This window comes from Leptodactylus fuscus, chromosome 11, assembly GCF_031893055.1.
Source record: "Leptodactylus fuscus isolate aLepFus1 chromosome 11, aLepFus1.hap2, whole genome shotgun sequence".
In the NCBI taxonomy this organism is placed as follows: Eukaryota; Metazoa; Chordata; class Amphibia; order Anura; family Leptodactylidae; genus Leptodactylus; species Leptodactylus fuscus.
In genome coordinates this window covers 80,909,010-80,930,086 of record NC_134275.1, presented here as the reverse complement: position 1 = coordinate 80,930,086, position 21,077 = coordinate 80,909,010, and the positions used below count along the sequence as shown (strand labels likewise).

General features: G+C 41.0%; 1 protein-coding gene across 1 annotated transcript in view; it reads left to right on the top strand.

Annotated features, from left to right (window-relative positions):
* LOC142185551 (uncharacterized) overlaps positions 1-13,721 on the top strand; it is a 47,930-nt gene extending 34,209 nt beyond the window's left edge. The window contains exons 12-14 of the mRNA XM_075260980.1: positions 11,062-11,130; positions 12,348-12,424; positions 13,548-13,721. Of these exons, the coding sequence (XP_075117081.1) occupies positions 11,062-11,130; positions 12,348-12,424; positions 13,548-13,721 (320 nt within the window). The remainder of the gene's footprint in view (positions 1-11,061; positions 11,131-12,347; positions 12,425-13,547) is intronic.
* The last annotated feature ends 7,356 nt before the right edge of the window (positions 13,722-21,077 follow it).

The window sequence follows — 21,077 nt, the reverse complement described above, 5'->3', positions numbered from 1 at the left end:
TTACTTCGGCATGTAACTATACTTAGTACCAACCATGTTTCCAGATATACTTGAACACCAAAAGTCTTATAAAGTTACATTAATTGTTTCTCTAAGATTTTAATATTGACTTTTTCATGTGATGCCAAAAATTCTTATGTCTTAGCAATGGCCAATGTATTCAACTTTAGAACTCAATTCTTCATTGTTAACTGAAACGTACTTCTTGTCTTCTAGGTGCACAGACGGCTCCCGACACAGGTAAAGTATTTATACCGTTACATTTGGTGGGTTGGGATGTGTTGCCTTTTCCAAATACATGAATAAGAGAAATAGCCACAACGGATATGGTCATGTGATTGGGGATTTACAGGGCTTTCAATGATACAAACAACTTTGCATTGAATTTATTATTGTTTTGTAGTGACCGTGCGATGTTAATATGACTGGTAATAATATCATGTCTGCTATAAAACAGATACTGTGTGATATAAATAGTGAAGGGCCCCCATTCAGTCCAATCTGCTCCATAGTGACCCTCTCATAGTACAATCTGCTCCACAGTGGCCCCAACTCATTCCAATCTGTTTCACAGTGGCCCCAACTCATTCCAATCTGTTTCACAGTGGTCCCCACACAGTTCAATTGCTCCACAATGACCCCACACAATATAATCTTCTGCAAAGTGGCCCCAACATAGTACAATTTCCTCCACAGTGGCCCCCACACAGTATAATCTGTTCCACAGATGAGTGCCCACAGAGAGGCTCTGAGTGCCACCTCTGGCAACCGTGCCATAGGTTCGCCATCACGGGACTAAGGCTAAACTAACTATAAATTTTATCTTTAGACCTCGTTTTCATGATTTTTTATAATAGGAATGTCTCATGTTTCAATACTTGCACACCATCACCCATCCTGATCCAATTCATACACACTCATACGTTCCTTATTTATACCCTTAATCTCCGGATATCTGACAAGCTGTATTCTTGTTCTGTCTATCACCTGTTCATTGCACAGAACAACAAATTCTTTCTCAGTAAGTTATGGACAGACTGAGCCACACCTGCATCACCTTGCCAGGTTTATATGAGTCTTGCTGCCACTCCTGGTGCTTCAGTCCTTATAATACCAATATTTGTGTTCACAAAAAAGTCTGACGCACCACAAGAGGATTGATTTATGAACCGGGTAAACTCTATTATGAAGTGACTTAAATAAAATACATTTCATAACTCTCCTGTGTTATCAGTTGTAATGTTACCATTTTAGAGACTTAATGTGATGCAATGATGAAACATAAATCAATGTTCTTACCAATCATTTGTTTTTTTCCAACTACTAGCAACTACTACTTCTACTACTATACCAACAAGTACTGATTCAACAACAACTACTGAACCAACAACTACTACTACTACTATACCAACAAGTACTGATTCAACAACAACTACTCAACCATCAACCACATCAACTACTGTTGTAACAACATCAACTACTTCTCCAGCAACTACTACTACTACTAGTATACCAACAAGTACTGACTCAACAACAACTACTGAACCAACAACCACATCAACCACTGTTGTAACAACTCCAGCGTCAACTACTTCTCCAGCAACTACTACTACTAGTATACCAACAAGTACTGATTCAACAACAACTACTCAACCATCAACAACATCAACCACTGTTGTAACAACAACTACTTCTCCAGCAACTACTACTACTAGTATACCAACAATTACTGACTCAACAACAACAACTACTCAACCATCAACCACATCAACCACTGTTGTAACAACAACTACTTCTCCAGAAACTACTACTACTAGTATACCAACAAGTACTGATTCAACAACAACAACTACTGAAGCATCAACCACATCAACCACTGTTGTAACAACAACTACTTCTCCAGCAACTACTACTACTACTATACCAACAAGTACTGACTCAACAACAACAACAACTACTCAACCATCAACCACATCAACCACTGTTGTAACAACAACTACTTCTCCAGAAACTACTACTACTAGTATACCAACAAGTACTGATTCAACAACAACTACTCAACCATCAACCACATCAACCACTGTTGTAACAACAACTACTTCTCCAGCAACTACTACTACTAGTATACCAACAAGTACTGATTCAACAACAACTACTGAACCATTAACCACATCAACCACTGTTGAAACAACAACTACTTCTCCAGCAACTACTACTACTATACCAACAAGTACTGATTCAACAACAACTACTGAACCATCAACCACATCAACCACTGTTGAAACAACAACTACTTCTCCAGCAACTACTAGTACTAGTATACCAACAAGTACTGATTCAACAACAACAACTCAACAATCAACCACATCAACCACTGTTTTAACAACATCAACTACTTCTCCAGCAACTACTACTACTACTATTCCAACAACTACTGATTCAACAACAGCAACTACTCAACCGTCAACCACATCAACCACTGTTGTAACAACAAATACTTCTCCAGCAACGACTACTACTAGAATACCAACAAGTACTGATTCAATAACAACTACTCAACCATCAACTACATCAACCACTGTTGTAACAACACCAACTTCAACTACTTCTCCAGCAACTACTACTACTACTATACCAACAAGTACTGATTCAACAACAACTACTCAACCATCAACCACATCAACCACTGCTGTAACAACACCAACTTCAACTACTTCTCCAGCAACTACTACTACTAGTATACCAACAAGTACAGATTCAACAACAACTACTCAACCATCAACCACATTATCCACTGCTGTAAAAACAACTACTTCTCCAGCAACTACTAGTACTAGTATACCAACAAGTACTGATTCAACAACAACAACTCAACAATCAACCACATCAACCACTGTTTTAACAACATCAACTACTTCTCCAGCAACTACTACTACTACTATTCCAACAACTACTGATTCAACAACAGCAACTACTCAACCGTCAACCACATCAACCACTGTTGTAACAACAAATACTTCTCCAGCAACGACTACTACTAGAATACCAACAAGTACTGATTCAATAACAACTACTCAACCATCAACTACATCAACCACTGTTGTAACAACACCAACTTCAACTACTTCTCCAGCAACTACTACTACTACTATACCAACAAGTACTGATTCAACAACAACTACTCAACCATCAACCACATCAACCACTGTTGTAACAACAACTACTTCTCCAGCAACTACTACTACTACTATACCAACAAGTACTGATTCAACAACAACAACTACTACTCAACCATCGACCACATCAACCACTGTTGTAACAACTCCAGCATCAACTACTTCTCCAGCAACTACTACTACTAGTATACCAACAAGTACTGATTCAACAACAACTCAACCATCAACCACATCAACAACTGTTTTAACAACATCAACTACTTCTCCAGCAACTACTACTACTACTATACCAACAACTACTGATTCAACAACAACAACTACTCAACCATCAACCACATCAACCACTGTTGTAACAACAACTACTTCTCCAGCAACTACTACTACTAGTATACCAACAAGTACTGATTCAACAACAACAACTACTCAACCATCAACCACATCAACCACTGTTGTAACAACAACTACTTCTCCAGCAACTACTACTACTAGTATACCAACAAGTACTGATTCAACAACAACTACTCAACCATCAACTACATCAACCACTGTTGTAACAACACCAACTTCAACTACTTCTCCAGCAACTACTACTACTAGTATACCAACAAGTACAGATTCAACAACAACTACTCAACCATCAACCACATTATCCACTGCTGTAACAACAACTACTTCTCCAGCAACTACTACTACTACTATACCAACAAGCACTGATTCAACAACAACTACTCAACCATCAACCACATCAACCACTGTTGTAACAACAACTACTTCTCCAGCAACTACTACTACTACTATACCAACAAGTACTGATTCAACAACAACAACTACTCAACCATTGACCACATCAACCACTGTTGTAACAACTCCAACATCAACTACTTCTCCAGCAACTACTACTACTAGTATACCAACAAGTACAGATTCAACAACTACTCAATCATCAACCACATCATCCACTGCTGTAACAACAACTTCTTCTCCAGCAACTACTTCTACTACTAGTTTACCAACAAGTACTGATTCAACAACAACTACTCAACCATCAATCACATCAACCACTGCTGTAACAACACCAACTTCAACTACTTCTCCAGCAACTACTACTACTACTATACCAACAAGTACTGATTCAACAACAACAACTACTCAACCATCAACCACATCAACCACTGTTGTAACAACAACTACTTCTCCAGCAACTACTACTACTACTATACCAACAAGTACTGATTCAACAACAACAACTACTCAACCATCAACCACATCAACCACTGTTGTAACAACAACTACTTCTCCAGCAACTACTACTACTACTAGTTTACCAACAACTACTGATTCAACAACAACTACTCAACCATCAACCACATCATCCACTGTTGTAACAACAACTACTTCTCCATCAACTACTACTACTACTAGTTTACCAACAAGTACTGATTCAACAACAACTACTCAACCATCAACCACATCAACCACTGCTGTAACAACACCAACTTCAACTACTTCTCCAGCAACTACTACTACTAGTATACCAACAAGTACAGATTCAACAACAACTACTCAACCATCAACCACATTATCCACTGCTGTAAAAACAACTACTTCTCCAGCAAGTACTACTACTACTATACCAACAAGTACTGATTCAACAACAACTACTCAACCATCAACCACATCAACCACTGTTGTAACAACATCAACTACTTCTCCAGCAACTACTACTACTACTATACCAACAAGTACTGATTCAACAACAACAACTACTCAACCGTCAACCACATCAACCACTGTTGTAACAACAACTACTTCTCCAGCAACTACTACTACTACTATACCAACAAGTACTGAGTCAACAACAACTACTCAACCATCAACCACATCAACCACTGTTGTAACAACAACTACTTCTCCAGCAACTACTACTACTACTAGTTTACCAACAACTACTGATTCAACAACAACTACTCAACCATCAACCACATCAACCACTGCTGTAACAACACCAACTTCAACTACTTCTCCAGTAACTACTACTACTACTATACCAACGAGTACTGATTCAACAACAACTACTCAACCATCAACTACATCAACCACTGTTATAACAACACCAACTTCAACTACTTCTCCAGCAACTACTACTAGTATACCAACAAGTACAGATTCAACAACAACTACTCAACCATCAACCACATCATCCACTGCTGTAACAACAACTTCTTCTCCAGCAACTACTTCTACTACTAGTTTACCAACAAGTACTGATTCAACAACAACTACTCAACCATCAACCACATCAACCACTGCTGTAACAACATTAACTTCAACTACTTCTCCAGCAACTACTACTACTACTATACCAACAAGTACTGATTCAACAACAACAACTACTCAACCGTCAACCACATCAACCACTGTTGTAACAACAACTACTTCTCCAGCAACTACTACTACTACTATACCAACAAGTATTGATTCAACAACAACAACTACTCAACCATCAACCACATCAACCACTGTTTTAACAACAACTACTTCTCCAGCAACTACTACTACTACTAGTTTACCAACAACTACTGATTCAACAACAACTACTCAACCATCAACCACATCATCCACTGTTGTAACAACAACTACTTCTCCAGCAACTACTACTACTACTAGTTTACCAACAAGTACTGATTCAACAACAACTACTCAACCATCAACCACATCAACCACTGCTGTAACAACACCAACTTCAACTACTTCTTCAGCAACTACTACTACTATACCAACAAGTACTGATTCAACAACAACAACTACTCAACCGTCAACCACATCAACCACTGTTGTAACAACAACTACTTCTCCAGCAACTACTACTACTATACCAACAAGTACTGATTCAACAACAACAACTACTCAACCATCAACCACATCAACCACTGTTTTAACAACAACTACTTCTCCAGCAACTACTACTACTACTAGTTTACCAACAACTACTGATTCAACAACAACTACTCAACCATCAACCACATCAACCACTGCTGTAACAACACCAACTTCAACTACTTCTCCAGCAACTCCTACTACTACTACTATACCAACAAGTACTGATTCAACAACAACAACTACTCATCCATCAACCACTGTTGTAACAACATCTACTTCTCTAGCAACTACTACTACTAGTATACCAACAAGTACTGATTCAACAATAACTACTCAACCATCAACCACATCAACCAGTGTTGTAACAACACCAACTTCAACTACTTCTCCAGCAACTACTGCTACTACTATACCAACAAGTACTGATTCAACAACTACTCAACCATCAATGACATCAACCACTGTTGTAACAACAACTACTTCTCCAGCAACTACTTCTACAACTAGTATACCAACAAGTACTGATTCAACAACAACAACTCAACCATCAACCACATCCACCACTGTTGTAACAACACCAACTTCAACTACTTCTCCAGCAACTACTACTACTAGTATACCAACAAATACTGATTCAACAACAACTACTCAACCGTCAACCACATCAACCACTGTTGTAACAACAGCTACTTCTCCAGCAACTACTACTACTAGTATACCAACAAGTACTGATTCAACAACAACAACAACTCAACCATCAACCACTGTTGTAACAACACCAACTTCAACTACTTCTCCAGCAACGACTACTACTACTACTATACCAACAAGTACTGATTCAACAACAACTACTCAACCATCAACCACATCAACCACTGTTGTAACAACAACTACTTCTCCAGCAACTACTACTAGTATACCAACAAGTACTGATTCAAAAACAACAACTACTCAACCATCAACTACATCAACCACTGTTGTAACAACCCCAACTTCAACTACTTCTCCAGCAACTACTACTAATAGTATACCCACAAGTACTGATTCAACAACAACTATTCAACCATCAACCACATCAACCACTGTTGTAACAATTACTTCTCCAGCAACTACTACTATTAATATACCCACAAGCACTGATTCAACAACAACTACTCAACCATCAACCACATCAACCACTGTTGTAACAACATCAACTACTTCTCCAGCAACTACTACTACTAGTATACCAACAAGTACTGATTCCACGACAATTACTCAACCATCAACTACATCAACCACTGTTGTAACAGCACCAACTTCAACTACTTCTCCAGCAACTACTAGAACTAGTATACCAACAAGTACTGATTCAACAACTACTCAACCATCAACCATATCAACCACTGTTATAACAACACCAACTTCAACTACTTCTTCAGCAACTTCTACTACTAGTGCGACCATACCAACAAGTGTTGGTTTAGCTGCTTCAGCAACTCCTACAACCCAACCATCAAACAATACATCAACCACTGTTGTAACAACATCAACTTCAACTACTTCTCCAGCAACTTCTACTACTACTATACCAACAAGTACTGATTCAACAACAACAACTCAACCATCAACCACTGTTGTAACAACACCAACTTCAACTACTTCTCCAACAACTACTACTACTGCTACTCCAACAAGTAGTGATTCCACAACAACTGCTCAACCATCAACCACATCAACCACTGTTGTAACAACATCAACTTCAACTACTTCTCCAGCAACTACTACTACTACTAGTATACCAACAAGTACAGATTCAACAACAACAACTCAACCATCAACTACATCAACCACTGTTGTAACAGCACCAACTTCAACTTCTTCTCCAGCAACTAATACTACTAGTATACCAACAAGTACTGATTCAACAACTACTCAACCATCAACCATATCAACCAGTGTTATAACAACTTCAACTACTTCTCCAGTAACTTCTACTACTAGTGCGACCATACCAACAAGTGTTGGTTTAGCTGCTTCAACAACTCCTACAACCCAACCATCAAACACTACATCAACCACTGTTGTAACATCTTCATCTACTTCTTCCACAAGTACAACACTAGTAAGTTCCAGTTTTGCTGCCTCAACAGCAACCAATATTCAACCATCAAGTACTGCATCAACCACTCTCTTGATAACATCCACTTCAGTTAGTTCTTCAGCAACTGGATCCACAGCAATTAGCAATGTATCAAATGCTTCAAGTACAACCAGTACTATTGAACCTTCAACCTCCTTATCAACCACTGGTGTAATAACATCCTTTTCAAGTACAACCTTACCAACAAGCACTAGTTCATCTGCTTCAACAACAACCATTGCTACTCCATCAACCACAACATCGAACTCTTCTGCTAGTTCTTCACTGAGCTCAATCACCCCTTCAACTGCTGGTTCCACAGTTGTCACAGTGACAACTCCAACAGGTACTTATTCACCTGTTTCAACAACATTGAGAAGTACAACCACATCAACAGCTACAAATTCAACTTCTTCAACTCTGTCCTCAACCATGACACCTACCACCGTAGCAATACTCAATTCTGCTAGTTCTTCAGGAAGCACAACCACACCAAATACCAATTTGACTGCCTCAACAACCATTACTACTCAGCCAACAACTACTACATCAACACCCATTCCAACCCAATCGTCATCTAGTATAACTTTACTCTCATCATCTTCTATAACTCAGCCTATTATTAATAATTCCTCAGCGACTGTATCAACTAGTATTGTAACTACAACCGCCTCAACTAGCTCTTCCGCTAGTACTACAAGCACTGGTTCAATTGGTTTAGTAACTGGTGCTATAACTAATACCACAACATCCAATAGTACAACTGCTTCAACAACACTAAATCAACCTACTACTAGTAACTCTAGCCCGGTTACAACTAGTGCAATATCATCTACTATCACTACTACTGTAACCACTAATGGCACTATTACACCTGGTACAACCACCATAGGTCCATCTTCTACATCAAATGCCACTAATAATATTGGCACAACTGGAGCATCTACCAGTTCTACGAGTAATATATTTAGTACTAGTCCTGTAACAGTAAGTGTTGGTACAGGGACTACAACAAATACCAGCTTATCTACAGGATCTACTGGAACTGTGACCACAATGAGTGCAACCACTATTACCCCTGTTACGAACAGTACTACTTCCACCATTAATGGGAGTACTGTTTCTAGTACCACAGGGCCTACAGTTAGTGTATACACCGGTACTACGTCAACAACAGTACCTGTTACCAATAATAGTACCATGACTGCAACAGCATCCACTGTTTCTGGGACTGCTACCACATCAGGGCTAAGTACAACCAGCACTGGTACAGCTGCCACCCCAATAAACACCACCACATCTGGATCCAGTACTTCCATAACTCCAATTGTAAGCTCTAATTCTACTGTTATGGCCCTTCCTGGATCTACTGCTTCTACAACCATGTCAACTAATGTTGTGTCAACTATAAGTGCCATCACAAATCCCAATAATGGTACTGCTACAACATCGGGATCAACTGGACCAAGCTCATCAGGGAATGTTTCTACAACCACTAGTTCTAATTCTGGTATAAGTAGCACCACGGTTGTCAATAATAGCACTACAGCTACAACATTGGGATCAACTGGACCAAGCTCATCAGGGAATGTTTCTACAACCACAAGTTCTAGTTCTGGATCCACCACAGGTACAAGTGGCTCCACAGTCATCAATAATAGCACTACTGCCACAACATCAGGATCAACTGGACCAAGTTCATCTGTGACTATTTCTACAACCACAAGTTCTAGTTATGGATCCACCACAGGTACAAGTGGCTCCACGGTCATTAATAATAGCACTACTGCCACAACATCGGGATCAACTGGACCAAGCTCATCTGTGAATATTTCTACAACCACAAGTTCTAGTTCTGGATCCACCACAGGTACAAGTGGCTCCACAGTCATCAATAATAGCACTACTGCCACAACATCGGGATCAACTGGACCAAGTTCATCAGTGAATATTTCTACAACCACAAGTTCTAGTTCTTTATCCACCACAGGTACAAGTGGCTCCACAGTCATCAATAATAGCACTACTGCCACAACATCTGGATCAACTGGACCAAGCTCATCAGGGAATGTTTCTACAACCACTAGTTCTAATTCTGGTATAAGTAGCACCACGGTTGTCAATAATAGTACTACTGCCACAACATCAGGATCAACTGGACCAAGCTCATCAGGGAATATTTCTACAACCACAAGTTCTAGTTCTGGATCCACCACAGGTACAAGTGGCTCCACAGTCATCAATAATAGCACTACTGCCACAACATTGGGATCAACTGGACCAAGTTCATCTGTGACTATTTCTACAACAACAAGTTCTAGTTCTGGATCCACCACAGGTACAAGTGGCTCCACAGTCATCAATAATAGCACTACTGCCACAACATCGGGATCAACTGGACCAAGTTCAACTGTGAATACTTCTACAGCTACAGGTTCTACTTCTGGATCCACTACAGGGACAAGTAGCACCACACTCACCAATAATGGAGTTACTGTAACCTCATCTGGATCAAGCTCATCGGGGAGTATTTCTACAGCTACCAGTTCTAATTCTGGCTCCAACCCAGGCACAAGCTCTTCTACAACAGTTACTGGTAAGTTATCAAATGATTTATTGTATGGTAAATATTGCCCCTCCCCTTCTCCAAAATTGGTTACATTGGCGAAATGGATTACATAGTTCCCACATTGGTGCCCTCTGTTGCCACAGTATCCTGCCACCTGGGGCAGATTTTCGTACTGAGGTCCAATGTACTCAACTTATCCTTCCGTTCTTATATTTTTTACACCCTCATGCACGTCATCTCACATCAATATAGCTGGTAAAACCTTCTGCTTTGCTAAAGTGATATCTTCATGTCTATACTTCTTATTTCCTTAGCTTCCAATGGAATCATGTCAACCCTGACTACTACTGACGTCACCCAAACAACCTCAGACCAATCTGCAAGTACGTATAATATAATCTATTGTATTTCAGTGTCAGGGCCAAATCTATCTATATCTAGATATATCTATATCTTTCTGCAGTATGTAGTGTATTGTGTTACTATCCTAACGTATCTAGGCCTGTATACAGTGTACACTATGTAGTAGGTCATATTACTAACCTGGATTATCCAGTCCCCAGCTGTTGAATACATAGTCAAAAAATAACACTGAAATGACTCTGTACACCAAGTCTCAGTCTATGCAGTAAAGCCGACAGATGAGCTGCAGAAAACTGGAAGTGTTAGCCTTACCTTTTTCTGAATAGTTGCACAAAAAGTTTTGCTGATGAGACATTCCTTTTAACTTTTGCCCAAGGATACATGTCTATCCGGTATTGTGCAAAGGTTTTAGGCAGGTGTGGAAAAAGAATGCTACCAAAACTGGAAATGTTATAGTTTTTTCACCAATTCACAAAATAAAGTGAATGAGTAATGTCATCAATATTCGGTGTGACCTTTGCCCTTTGCCTTCCATCAGTTCTTCTCACTACTTGCAGACAGTTTTTGGCAGACCTGGGCAGGGAGGTTGTTCCCGCCGCCATCTTGGAGAACTAAGTCCAGATCTTCTGCGGATGTAAGGTTGCTCCAATCCGTCTGTCTCTTCATGTCATCCCAGACAGACTGGATGATGTTGAGTTTAGGGTTCTGCGGGGGCTGGATCATCTCCTCCAGAACTCCTTCTCCAATGGGCCAAAATAATACCAAGTATTGATGGGATTTACATTTCTACTTTCTTCATTTGCTTCACTTTGTGAATTGACAAAAATAAATGATTAACCCTTCTGTTTCTGAAAACCTTTTTACTCTGCACACCTGGCTAAAACATTTGCACAGTATCGTACACAACTGTATAGTTTGGAATATTTTCAGTTCTAAACAGTTTGGGTCAGCACATGGAGCCATAGACAATAGCCCCACAATATGGCACATTGGAGCATGTGAAAATTTTCGGATACATTGTCTTTGAGTATATGAGATACATTTTGCTCTGCCTTTGTATATGATCAAAGAAAGGATCCATATAACTGTATAACATATCTTGTAAGTCCTCCCCTCGTCCACCATCAGATTCTGCTCCGCCATGCCGGCTCACCACCACGTAGGATTGTCATATAGTGCTCTGGTTTCTGCAAAATAGATACAAAGTAATATAACAGAATGTTCTTTTATTTTGTAGTTCCTTATTGGGGAATTATTCTCCTTGGACTGATCTCCATATTGGGTGTGGCCCTCCTTGTAGGTCTATTATGTGCGGTAAGTACCTACATGTTGAGGTTTTCCCTCTACTCACTAATCATACTCTATAGTAGACATGGGCAAAGCACGACCTGCGGGCCATATCCGGCCCTCTGACTGATTCAGTCTAGGGAGGTGTGTCTAGTGCAAGAAGATGGAGACATGTGGGGTGTGTCCTAAGGTACTGAGAGGGGAATGTGAGATGCAGGGTGGAGAATGTGTGTGTGTGTCTGTCTGCATCTGTCTGTATGTGTGTGTGTGTGTGTCTCAGTAACCTGGGGGCAGAGATGGAAGGGGAATGTTCTACTAGGGCAGAGATGGCAGATGGAGGGGGGGGCATGAAACTGGGGGCAGATGGAGGGAGGGGGACATGAAACTGGGGGAGAGTTGGAGGGGGGACATGAAATGGGGAAGATGAAGGGGGATATAAAACTGAGGGAGAAATGGAGGGGGGGCATGAAACTGGGGGCAGACGAATTGGGCACTTAAACTGGGGGGACATTAAACTAGAGACAACTGGAGAGGGGATTTCAATCATGGAGGTAGCTGGAAGGGGACCTGTCTGTCCCTAGTTGCCTCCAGTTTAATGTCACCCTCCAGCTACCCCTACGGTTTGATGTCTGCTTCCAACTGCCCGATTTTAATGTCCCCCTCTAGTTGCCCCCAGTTTCATGTCCCACTCCAACTGTCATTAATTTATTGCCCCCCTCCAACTACCCTCACTGTTTAATGTCCCCCTCCAGCTGCTCCAGTGTCATGTCTCCTCTAGTTTCCACCAGTATAAACTGGGGCACCAGGAGAGGGACATAATACTGTGGGGCAGTTGGAAGGGAACATTCTAATGTGGGGACATATAATGTACGGGTGACTGTAGGAGGATTATACTTTGTGGGGGCACATGGAAAGATGATTTGGAATGGGCGGGGTCAATGTAGAAGTGGGTGGAGCTAAATTTGCCGCAGCGTGGCCCTCAATTTCTTATGTGGCCTCATGGGAAAATGAATTGCCCACCCCTGCTCTATAGTATGACCACATTGGAATGGAGGACCCTTGTATTTTATCATGGTGGACCCCGATAGATCATTCTTTCTAAAAGCTATTTATATTTGACACAATTGACATGACTATATTTGTCTTCCAGATAATGGCGTGTTTCCGCCCTGCTGCCGCATACGCTGTAACCAGTTATCCGGCTTACTTGACTCATTACGGTTTGCGCAATCTTGCAAGACCATCCTTGGCGACCGATGTCGAAAACGGAATAGATCTGAACAGGTTTCAGAGAAGACCCTCAGCTCAGCAACATCACAAATGATAGACCGGAGTGACCTCAACAACAAGGACGTTTCCAAAATTTGCTACAATTGTAGAATGTATATGAGGACAGTATTGTATTTATTATGAATTATGCTCGCCATGTATAGGCATCAGATAGGAATGTAAAGTTTCTAAATCTATTCCACTGGCCCCAGTACTGTAAGAAAACACCAGTATTACACATATTACATGGTAGGGGGCTCGGATTTGCACTGAGAATCAGAAATGAAACCTCCATCAATTTAGCTTTTGCTCTACATGTTGACCATGGATTCCTATTTTAGCTTTACATTTATAGATTTTGCCCTATAGCACGAAATCCATTTATTGTAAATTTGCATATTATACTGTATATAGTAATATTTTATATTTATTAAATTTGTTATTTTTATTATGTTTTATTTAACTATAGAAATATAAACTTGGCATCATTCATCAAGGCTGCAGTTGTCCTTTTTTTTTATTTAATTGAATTTTTTTAATTTTAAATGTAATTATTTTTAATTTCATTATAAAATCTTCTAATACAAAAGGCACAGAGTACAGAAAAATATTAGGTAAAAAATTAAGAATTCTGTAACTGTATTCTGTAACGTGTTTCCAGACACAAGAACAAAGAGGTTCCGATATTCTTGCATCGACTGTAGTGGTGGTGAGGAAGACTCACTGGTGTTGGATACCATGGAGGACCAGATTACTGGAAAACTCGGTTAATGCTGAGACTCCATTTGGTAGAAAGGCAACTTTTTTTGTTGCAAATTTTTCTTTGGTTTTTGAGCCAAAGCCAAGAGTAGATACAATATGAATGGGGAATATATAGGAAGTTCTTATACTTCTCCCTTCTGCTCAATCCGCTCCTGACTTTGGTTCAAAAATCTGCAACAAAATCTGCTTTTCCGGAAAGTGGGGTCTCAGCTTAAGACTAAAGCCCCACGGGGCAACTCACAGCCAAAAAGCACTGAAGGAAAACCACAAAAGCAATGCATCGCGGTTCTTCCCGCAGCGCTTTAGATAGAAAGTTTCCTTTCTGTTACAATTATACCTATGGGGAAATTGCCGGTGTTTCCGTAGGTATAATTGACATGCTGTGATTTCCAAAATCATGCTGGTGGTTTTTACTGCAAAGTGGGCATGGGATTCCCTAGAATCCCATCCACTTTGCCCTGGTTGTAAAATGGTGCGGGCAAATTGCAACGTGTATGTCCCATTGGGCTCCGACCTAAAGGAGTTTTCCAGTCCTGATGTTTCAATATCTGATCTGTGGGGATCCAACACCCGGACCCTGCACCGATCCAGGGATCTGTCTGCCTCCAATGGCCAGAATATACAGCAGTTCACAGTAGGTGGAAGCAGCTCTGCTCTTATTCACTGGAGCATCCAATGCCTTTGGGGGCAGCCAGATCAGCAGATCAATGTAGGGTCAGATGTCAGATAGGTCATCAGTATCAAAAGCTCATTTGGGCCCTGAAACCCCTTTCTATGGTTTTCTTCTCCTACTATATGCACTTGTCTCCTATCCACAGTATACAAACACTGGGACTCCCAGTAATCTGGAGAACAAGGGTATGATGTGTATGCTTGGCCAGCACTTCTATGGGACTTCTGGGAGGGGACACCCAATCAAGCGTGCACCCCACCACCCCATTCACATGAACCACTTTCGTGCACTTCCACCCACAGAAGGCTATGGAACCAAAATGTACTGTAGATTTTTTTTTTAATGAAGATTCCTTAGAAGTATTGTAGAAAACCATAATAACCATGGGGCAAAGTAGTCCGTAGCCTTTACATTGTACAGTGCGGTGTTCAGAATCAAGCGATGAAACGATTACCTGCCAGGTTTGGAGTTTTTGCTAATCCCTGCTCTTGTAGTTGAGTGTAGCTGTGTATTATAGCTGTCATCATGCCGCTGATCTCGTGGGATCAGGGCGCTAAGTATGTCAAGCTGAGCTAATCTGAGCTAATCTGAGCTAATCTGAGCTTACTCTTATGTGAAGGTGTGGGAAGTCGGCAACCACTAGAACTAGCAATAGCAGAGAAGCTTTCAAATAGATCACCCTGTTCCCTAATCGTTGGAACTCCACTGACCCAACATCTGTCACCTATAGACCAGTTCTTAGCTCAGATTTGATTAAGAGCTCCAATTTCATGGAACAAATTGAATACAGTAATTAAACATTGGAACAAATCACTGAACCCATCACAAACACTGGACTGCCGTACATAGACACATGTAGGATGAACATCTCATGATAGAGTATCAAAAAAATCAAGTTGTTTAAGAAGTTTCTCATCTTGTGCCACACATCTTGGAATATGTACGTCACACCAGACATCTTGGAATATGTACGTCACACCAGACATCTTGGAATATGTACGTCACACCAGACATCTTGGAATATGTACGTCACACCAGACATCTTGGAATATGTACGTCACACCAGACATCTTGGAATATGTACGTCACACCAGACATCTTGGAATATGTACGTCACACCAGACATCTTGGAATATGTACGTCACACCAGACGTCTTGGACTATGTACGTCACACCAGACATCTTGGAATATGTACGTCACACTAGACATCTTGGACTATGTACGTCACACCAGACATCTTGGACTATGTACGTCACACCAGACATCTTGGACTATGTACGTCACACCAGACATCTTGGACTATGTACGTCACACCAGACATCTTGGACTATGTACGTCACACCAGCCATCTTGGAATATGTACGTCACACTAGACATCTTGGAATATGTACGTCACACCAGACATCTTGGAATATGTACGTCACACCAGACGTCTTGGACTATGTACGTCACACCAGACATCTTGGAATATGTACGTCACACCAGACGTCTTGGACTATGTACGTCACACCAGACATCTTGGAATATGTAGGTCACACCAGACATCTTGGACTATGTACGTCACACCAGACATCTTGGACTATGTACGTCACACCAGCCATCTTGGACTATGTACGTCACACCAGACATCTTGGAATATGTACGTCACACCAGACATCTTGGAATATGTACGTCACACCAGACATCTTGGAATATGTAGGTCACACCAGACATCTTGGACTATGTACGTCACACCAGACATCTTGGACTATGTACGTCACACCAGCCATCTTGGACTATGTACGTCACACCAGACATCTTGGAATATGTAGGTCACACCAGACATCTTGGACTATGTACGTCACACCAGACATCTTGGACTATGTACGTCACACCAGACATCTTGGAATATGTACGTCACACCATACAGGTTACACCTCTGAGGACATGTTGAGAAAAGAGGACAGTCCCTGCTTAAAAGGGAGGATGATTTTTTTTATTTTTTAATACTGAGTACAGAAGGTTTAAATGGAAAATTTTTGACTCTAACTTTTTTTTTTTTTGAAATTCCGCTTTATTTTTTTTTATTTATTTTTTCAAATATAACAAAGAATAACAAGAACTATAAAAGTGAACATATCAAAGTATACACTGTCTACAATAAGTATATGGACACCCATGCCAATGAAGATATCTGCGGCCGTGATGTGCGTCACACCTTCCGCCAATAAATAGGAAACAGCATTGGCATTAGCCGCATGCAAGATGCCACGAAGTGCAGTGTTCTCCGATTTCGAGAGAGGAGTAATTGTGGGGTACCACCAAAATGGTGGATCCTTAAGGGACATAGGCAAGAGAACTGAATTATCCAAAACTGACCGTGGCCTATGTGATTACAAAGTGGAAGGTGAACGGTGATTGTCGTAATGCGCCCTGAGTCGGCAGATCCCCAAAACTGGGAGATAAAGACTGACGAGTGCTGGCCAGAGAAACCGCACCCAACCGATGGCTCCCATACACCAGGAGTGTCACCGGGCATCCCGGAGTATTGTGTCCATCAATCCCATTGGTAAGGAAGCATCTGCTGGTTCTACCAACTATTGGATAGGAAGAAATGTTGTTTTTCTACTCCCGGGGTCCGAATCCTTATTGGTAGACAGTGTATCGCAGTTATATTCAGCATGTACTATACGCTATATGGACTCTGCTTAGCTTTCTATTATAACATTGCTAAAAAGAGTCTAATACAAGTAATGCAATTCCCTAAATGAAAAATATTTCCAAAAAAAGTTCCAAATACAGTAAATTCCCCAAACAACATGAACATAATAACGACATATTAAGTAATAAATGCCAATGCCTGGAATACCCCAATAATCCTATAATAAGACATGAGATTAGCGTTACCCTTCTGCTCCACCTTCTGGAACATGGTTACAACTGACAGGTTTGGGTACGTGAGTCTCCAAAAACCTTCTTATACTTGAGAATCATCCCAGGAGATAAAATACAGTCCTCTCTGTGGACTCTTCATCGTTCCGGCAAGGGACAGGATCGTACGGCTGCTTTTACTTTTATAGATACTATAAACTAAATGCAAAATATTCCAGACTTAGATTAGATCTGGTTATAGAAGAAGCCAAAGCAGTTACGACATCTAATTACTTATGGTATGATTCATGTAGGTGTCACCGTTCAGTCTCAGTCTCAATTTCAGTTGTGAAATTCTGCGGTAACCTACAGCTCACTATGTATCCGGATCTATAAATATAGGATTACCGCCTGCTCGGGAAGTTTTCCTTTCTCCTAGGATTTTATTTTCTGAGTTAATAACTTCCCTCCTACCAATACCTGATATGGTTACGCGTACAATAGCTTCAACGGGTTGTCCAATTGTCAGAATCTCTATACATAAATCAAATCAAATCAAACAGGCTTTATTGGCACGTCCAAATAGATATTTGGCATTGCCAAAGCTAGTAAAGTGTGTGTGTGTGTTTGTGTGTGTGTGTGTGGGGGGGGTTTGGAGTCGAGGGGGAGAGTATGGGGTGGGGTGGGTTGGGGGTGGGTGGTTTGGGGTATAACAGTCCCTGGAGTCTCATCTTTCTCTTAGTTGGTGGCCGCTATATGGGGAGGTGGGGTGGGGGGGTTTGGGGTATAACAGTCCCTGGAGTCTCATCTTTCTCTTAGTTGGTGGCCGCTATATGGGGAGGTGGGGTGGGGGTGGGGGTTTGGGGTATAACAGTCCGTGGAGTCTCATCTTCCTCTTAGTTGGTGGCCGCTATATGGTGAGGTGGGGTGGGGTGGGTGGCTTGGGGTATAACAGTCTCATCTTCCTCTTGTTTGGTGACAGCTGGACACATATTGGGCAGCGATCTCCACAGTGGCCTCTTCTTCTCCCAGTAGGATGTAGAGTTTCCTCTTCTCGTCTGCAGATATGAAGTCTGGGATGTGGGCAGAGAGTCTTTGGTAGTAGGGTCGCATGGCACGCTACGTGCCAGAACATAGAGCGGTTCCCAATCTGGCCAACCCAACACATCCATACATTACATAAACAGCTGCACTAGATGTTTGGCTGCCAACAATTATGGGCTATCTGGGGTCTCATGAAGATAACCCTATTCAAGATGGATGGGGACTATGGAAATCCCAGGGTGGTTCCTTGTTCAGGACCCTTCTGTATTAGACCAAGGGAACATCTATAAACATAGAGCAGCTCTGGTTCTGGTAGACTAGTTGAATGGATGGTCTGTAACATTGTATCTTCCATGCTGGCTTAGCATAGGCATTACATATGGTTTCCCAGGAGCCCTGTAGTCTGAGTGATTCAGGCCAAATGCAACTGAAAATACATTTCCATAAGGTAAATGCTTTAACCACTTCAGTACCGGACAATTTGTGGTGTCAGACCTCAGGTCACAATCGCTGATGCCTTACTACTGGATTTATACTTCTATATTGTTATGTACATGTATCCTTATGGTATGTTTGAAATACTAATTTTCCTTGCTAATAAAGAAATCAGCTTTGGAACAAAGAGTGTATCTAAGATGGCGCCGACTCCCTGGTTTGCTGAATTCCTTAGATTGTAACCAAGGACCAGACACATTTTCGGTTTATTTTGTATGTGCGGTTTAAAGGGCTGTAACATTTTTCTCATACGTCTCATTCGACTAATTTTTGCATCTTTTTTCGGGGCACATAGGGCTTTATTTTTATGTTGTTTTTATTTTTGAATGTGTTTTAATTCTTTTTATATCCAGGAAAATATGAGCAAAATAGGAGGGAAATTGTGTCTGGTTTTCACTTTTCTTTTCTTTTTTTTTTTTAAATTTAATAACACAAAGTGCAACTGAAAAACGTTATAAAATAGTTTTTCCTCTCCGTTATGGTAATTTTTATTTTGTATGGTGTTGTCGGGGGTGGGGCTATAACCTTTAATAACGGCATTTTATTGGCGTATTATTTTACTTATTTTTTTAATTATTTTATTTATTTATTTAAATTTATTAATTTTTAAATATTTTTTTTCAGATGCTGCCCCATAAGGTCATAAGAGACCTTTGGGGACATCTGATTACTTTTTTTTTTGTATTAGAGGCTGATTTCTCCTATAACTGGGGCTGGTATGTTTAGCCCCAGTTGCAGGAGAAATCCAGCCTCCTGCACCTTGTATACACAGTATACAGAGCTGATCTGGTCCTGTAGGACCTAGCAGCTCTTGCAAGACACTGAGCCCAGAAAATCACATGACCGCCAGGTCAGAGGGTGGCCCCATCATGGCGGCGTGCTCATTGAGCGCTGTATGCACAACGATCGAGAGGGCAGGGATGGGAGTAAACCTTCCCTGCCATCTCTCTGGGAGCTCCGGCTGAAGTTACAGCCGGCTCTCAGCTTCAGCAATTGCACGATCTCATACTGGCACGTCCTGTCAGAACAAGGCAACCACTATCCGGATGTTTATAGTCTATGAGATCGTGTGCGTCTTGTTCTCCGCTTTCTCCATGTTTTCACACAATGGCTGCCCTTTGAGATACTTTGTGTGAGCCGAACCATAAAAAGTTTTGATTCAAAGTTTTTTGCAAAGTTCAGGTTGAATCTAGTTCAATACGAATTGTTCGCTCATCTCAATGGGTAATGTGAAAATAATAACGTTATCTAAAGGTAAATACATATTTTTTATTACCAACCTCATTCCCTACAGTCAATGATTTCTATTATATCACCTTTTGTTGAATTGATGTTAGGAGAGCAGATGCAGCTCCGAGTTAATACTGAGAACCAGTTCCAGATCAAAATGGCAAACATGGTGATGAGCGTCCACCACCTCCCAGGCTGCACCAACTCCAACCCCACAGTGGTGTTCACCAGAGCCGAGGGTGGTGGGGATGGACTTGGCAGCTGTGCTGGACAGAGCGGTACGGGTCAGGAAACCCCAAACTCACAGCGCACCACAAATCACAGTAGAACCAGACATTGGGAATCCTTACCGGCTG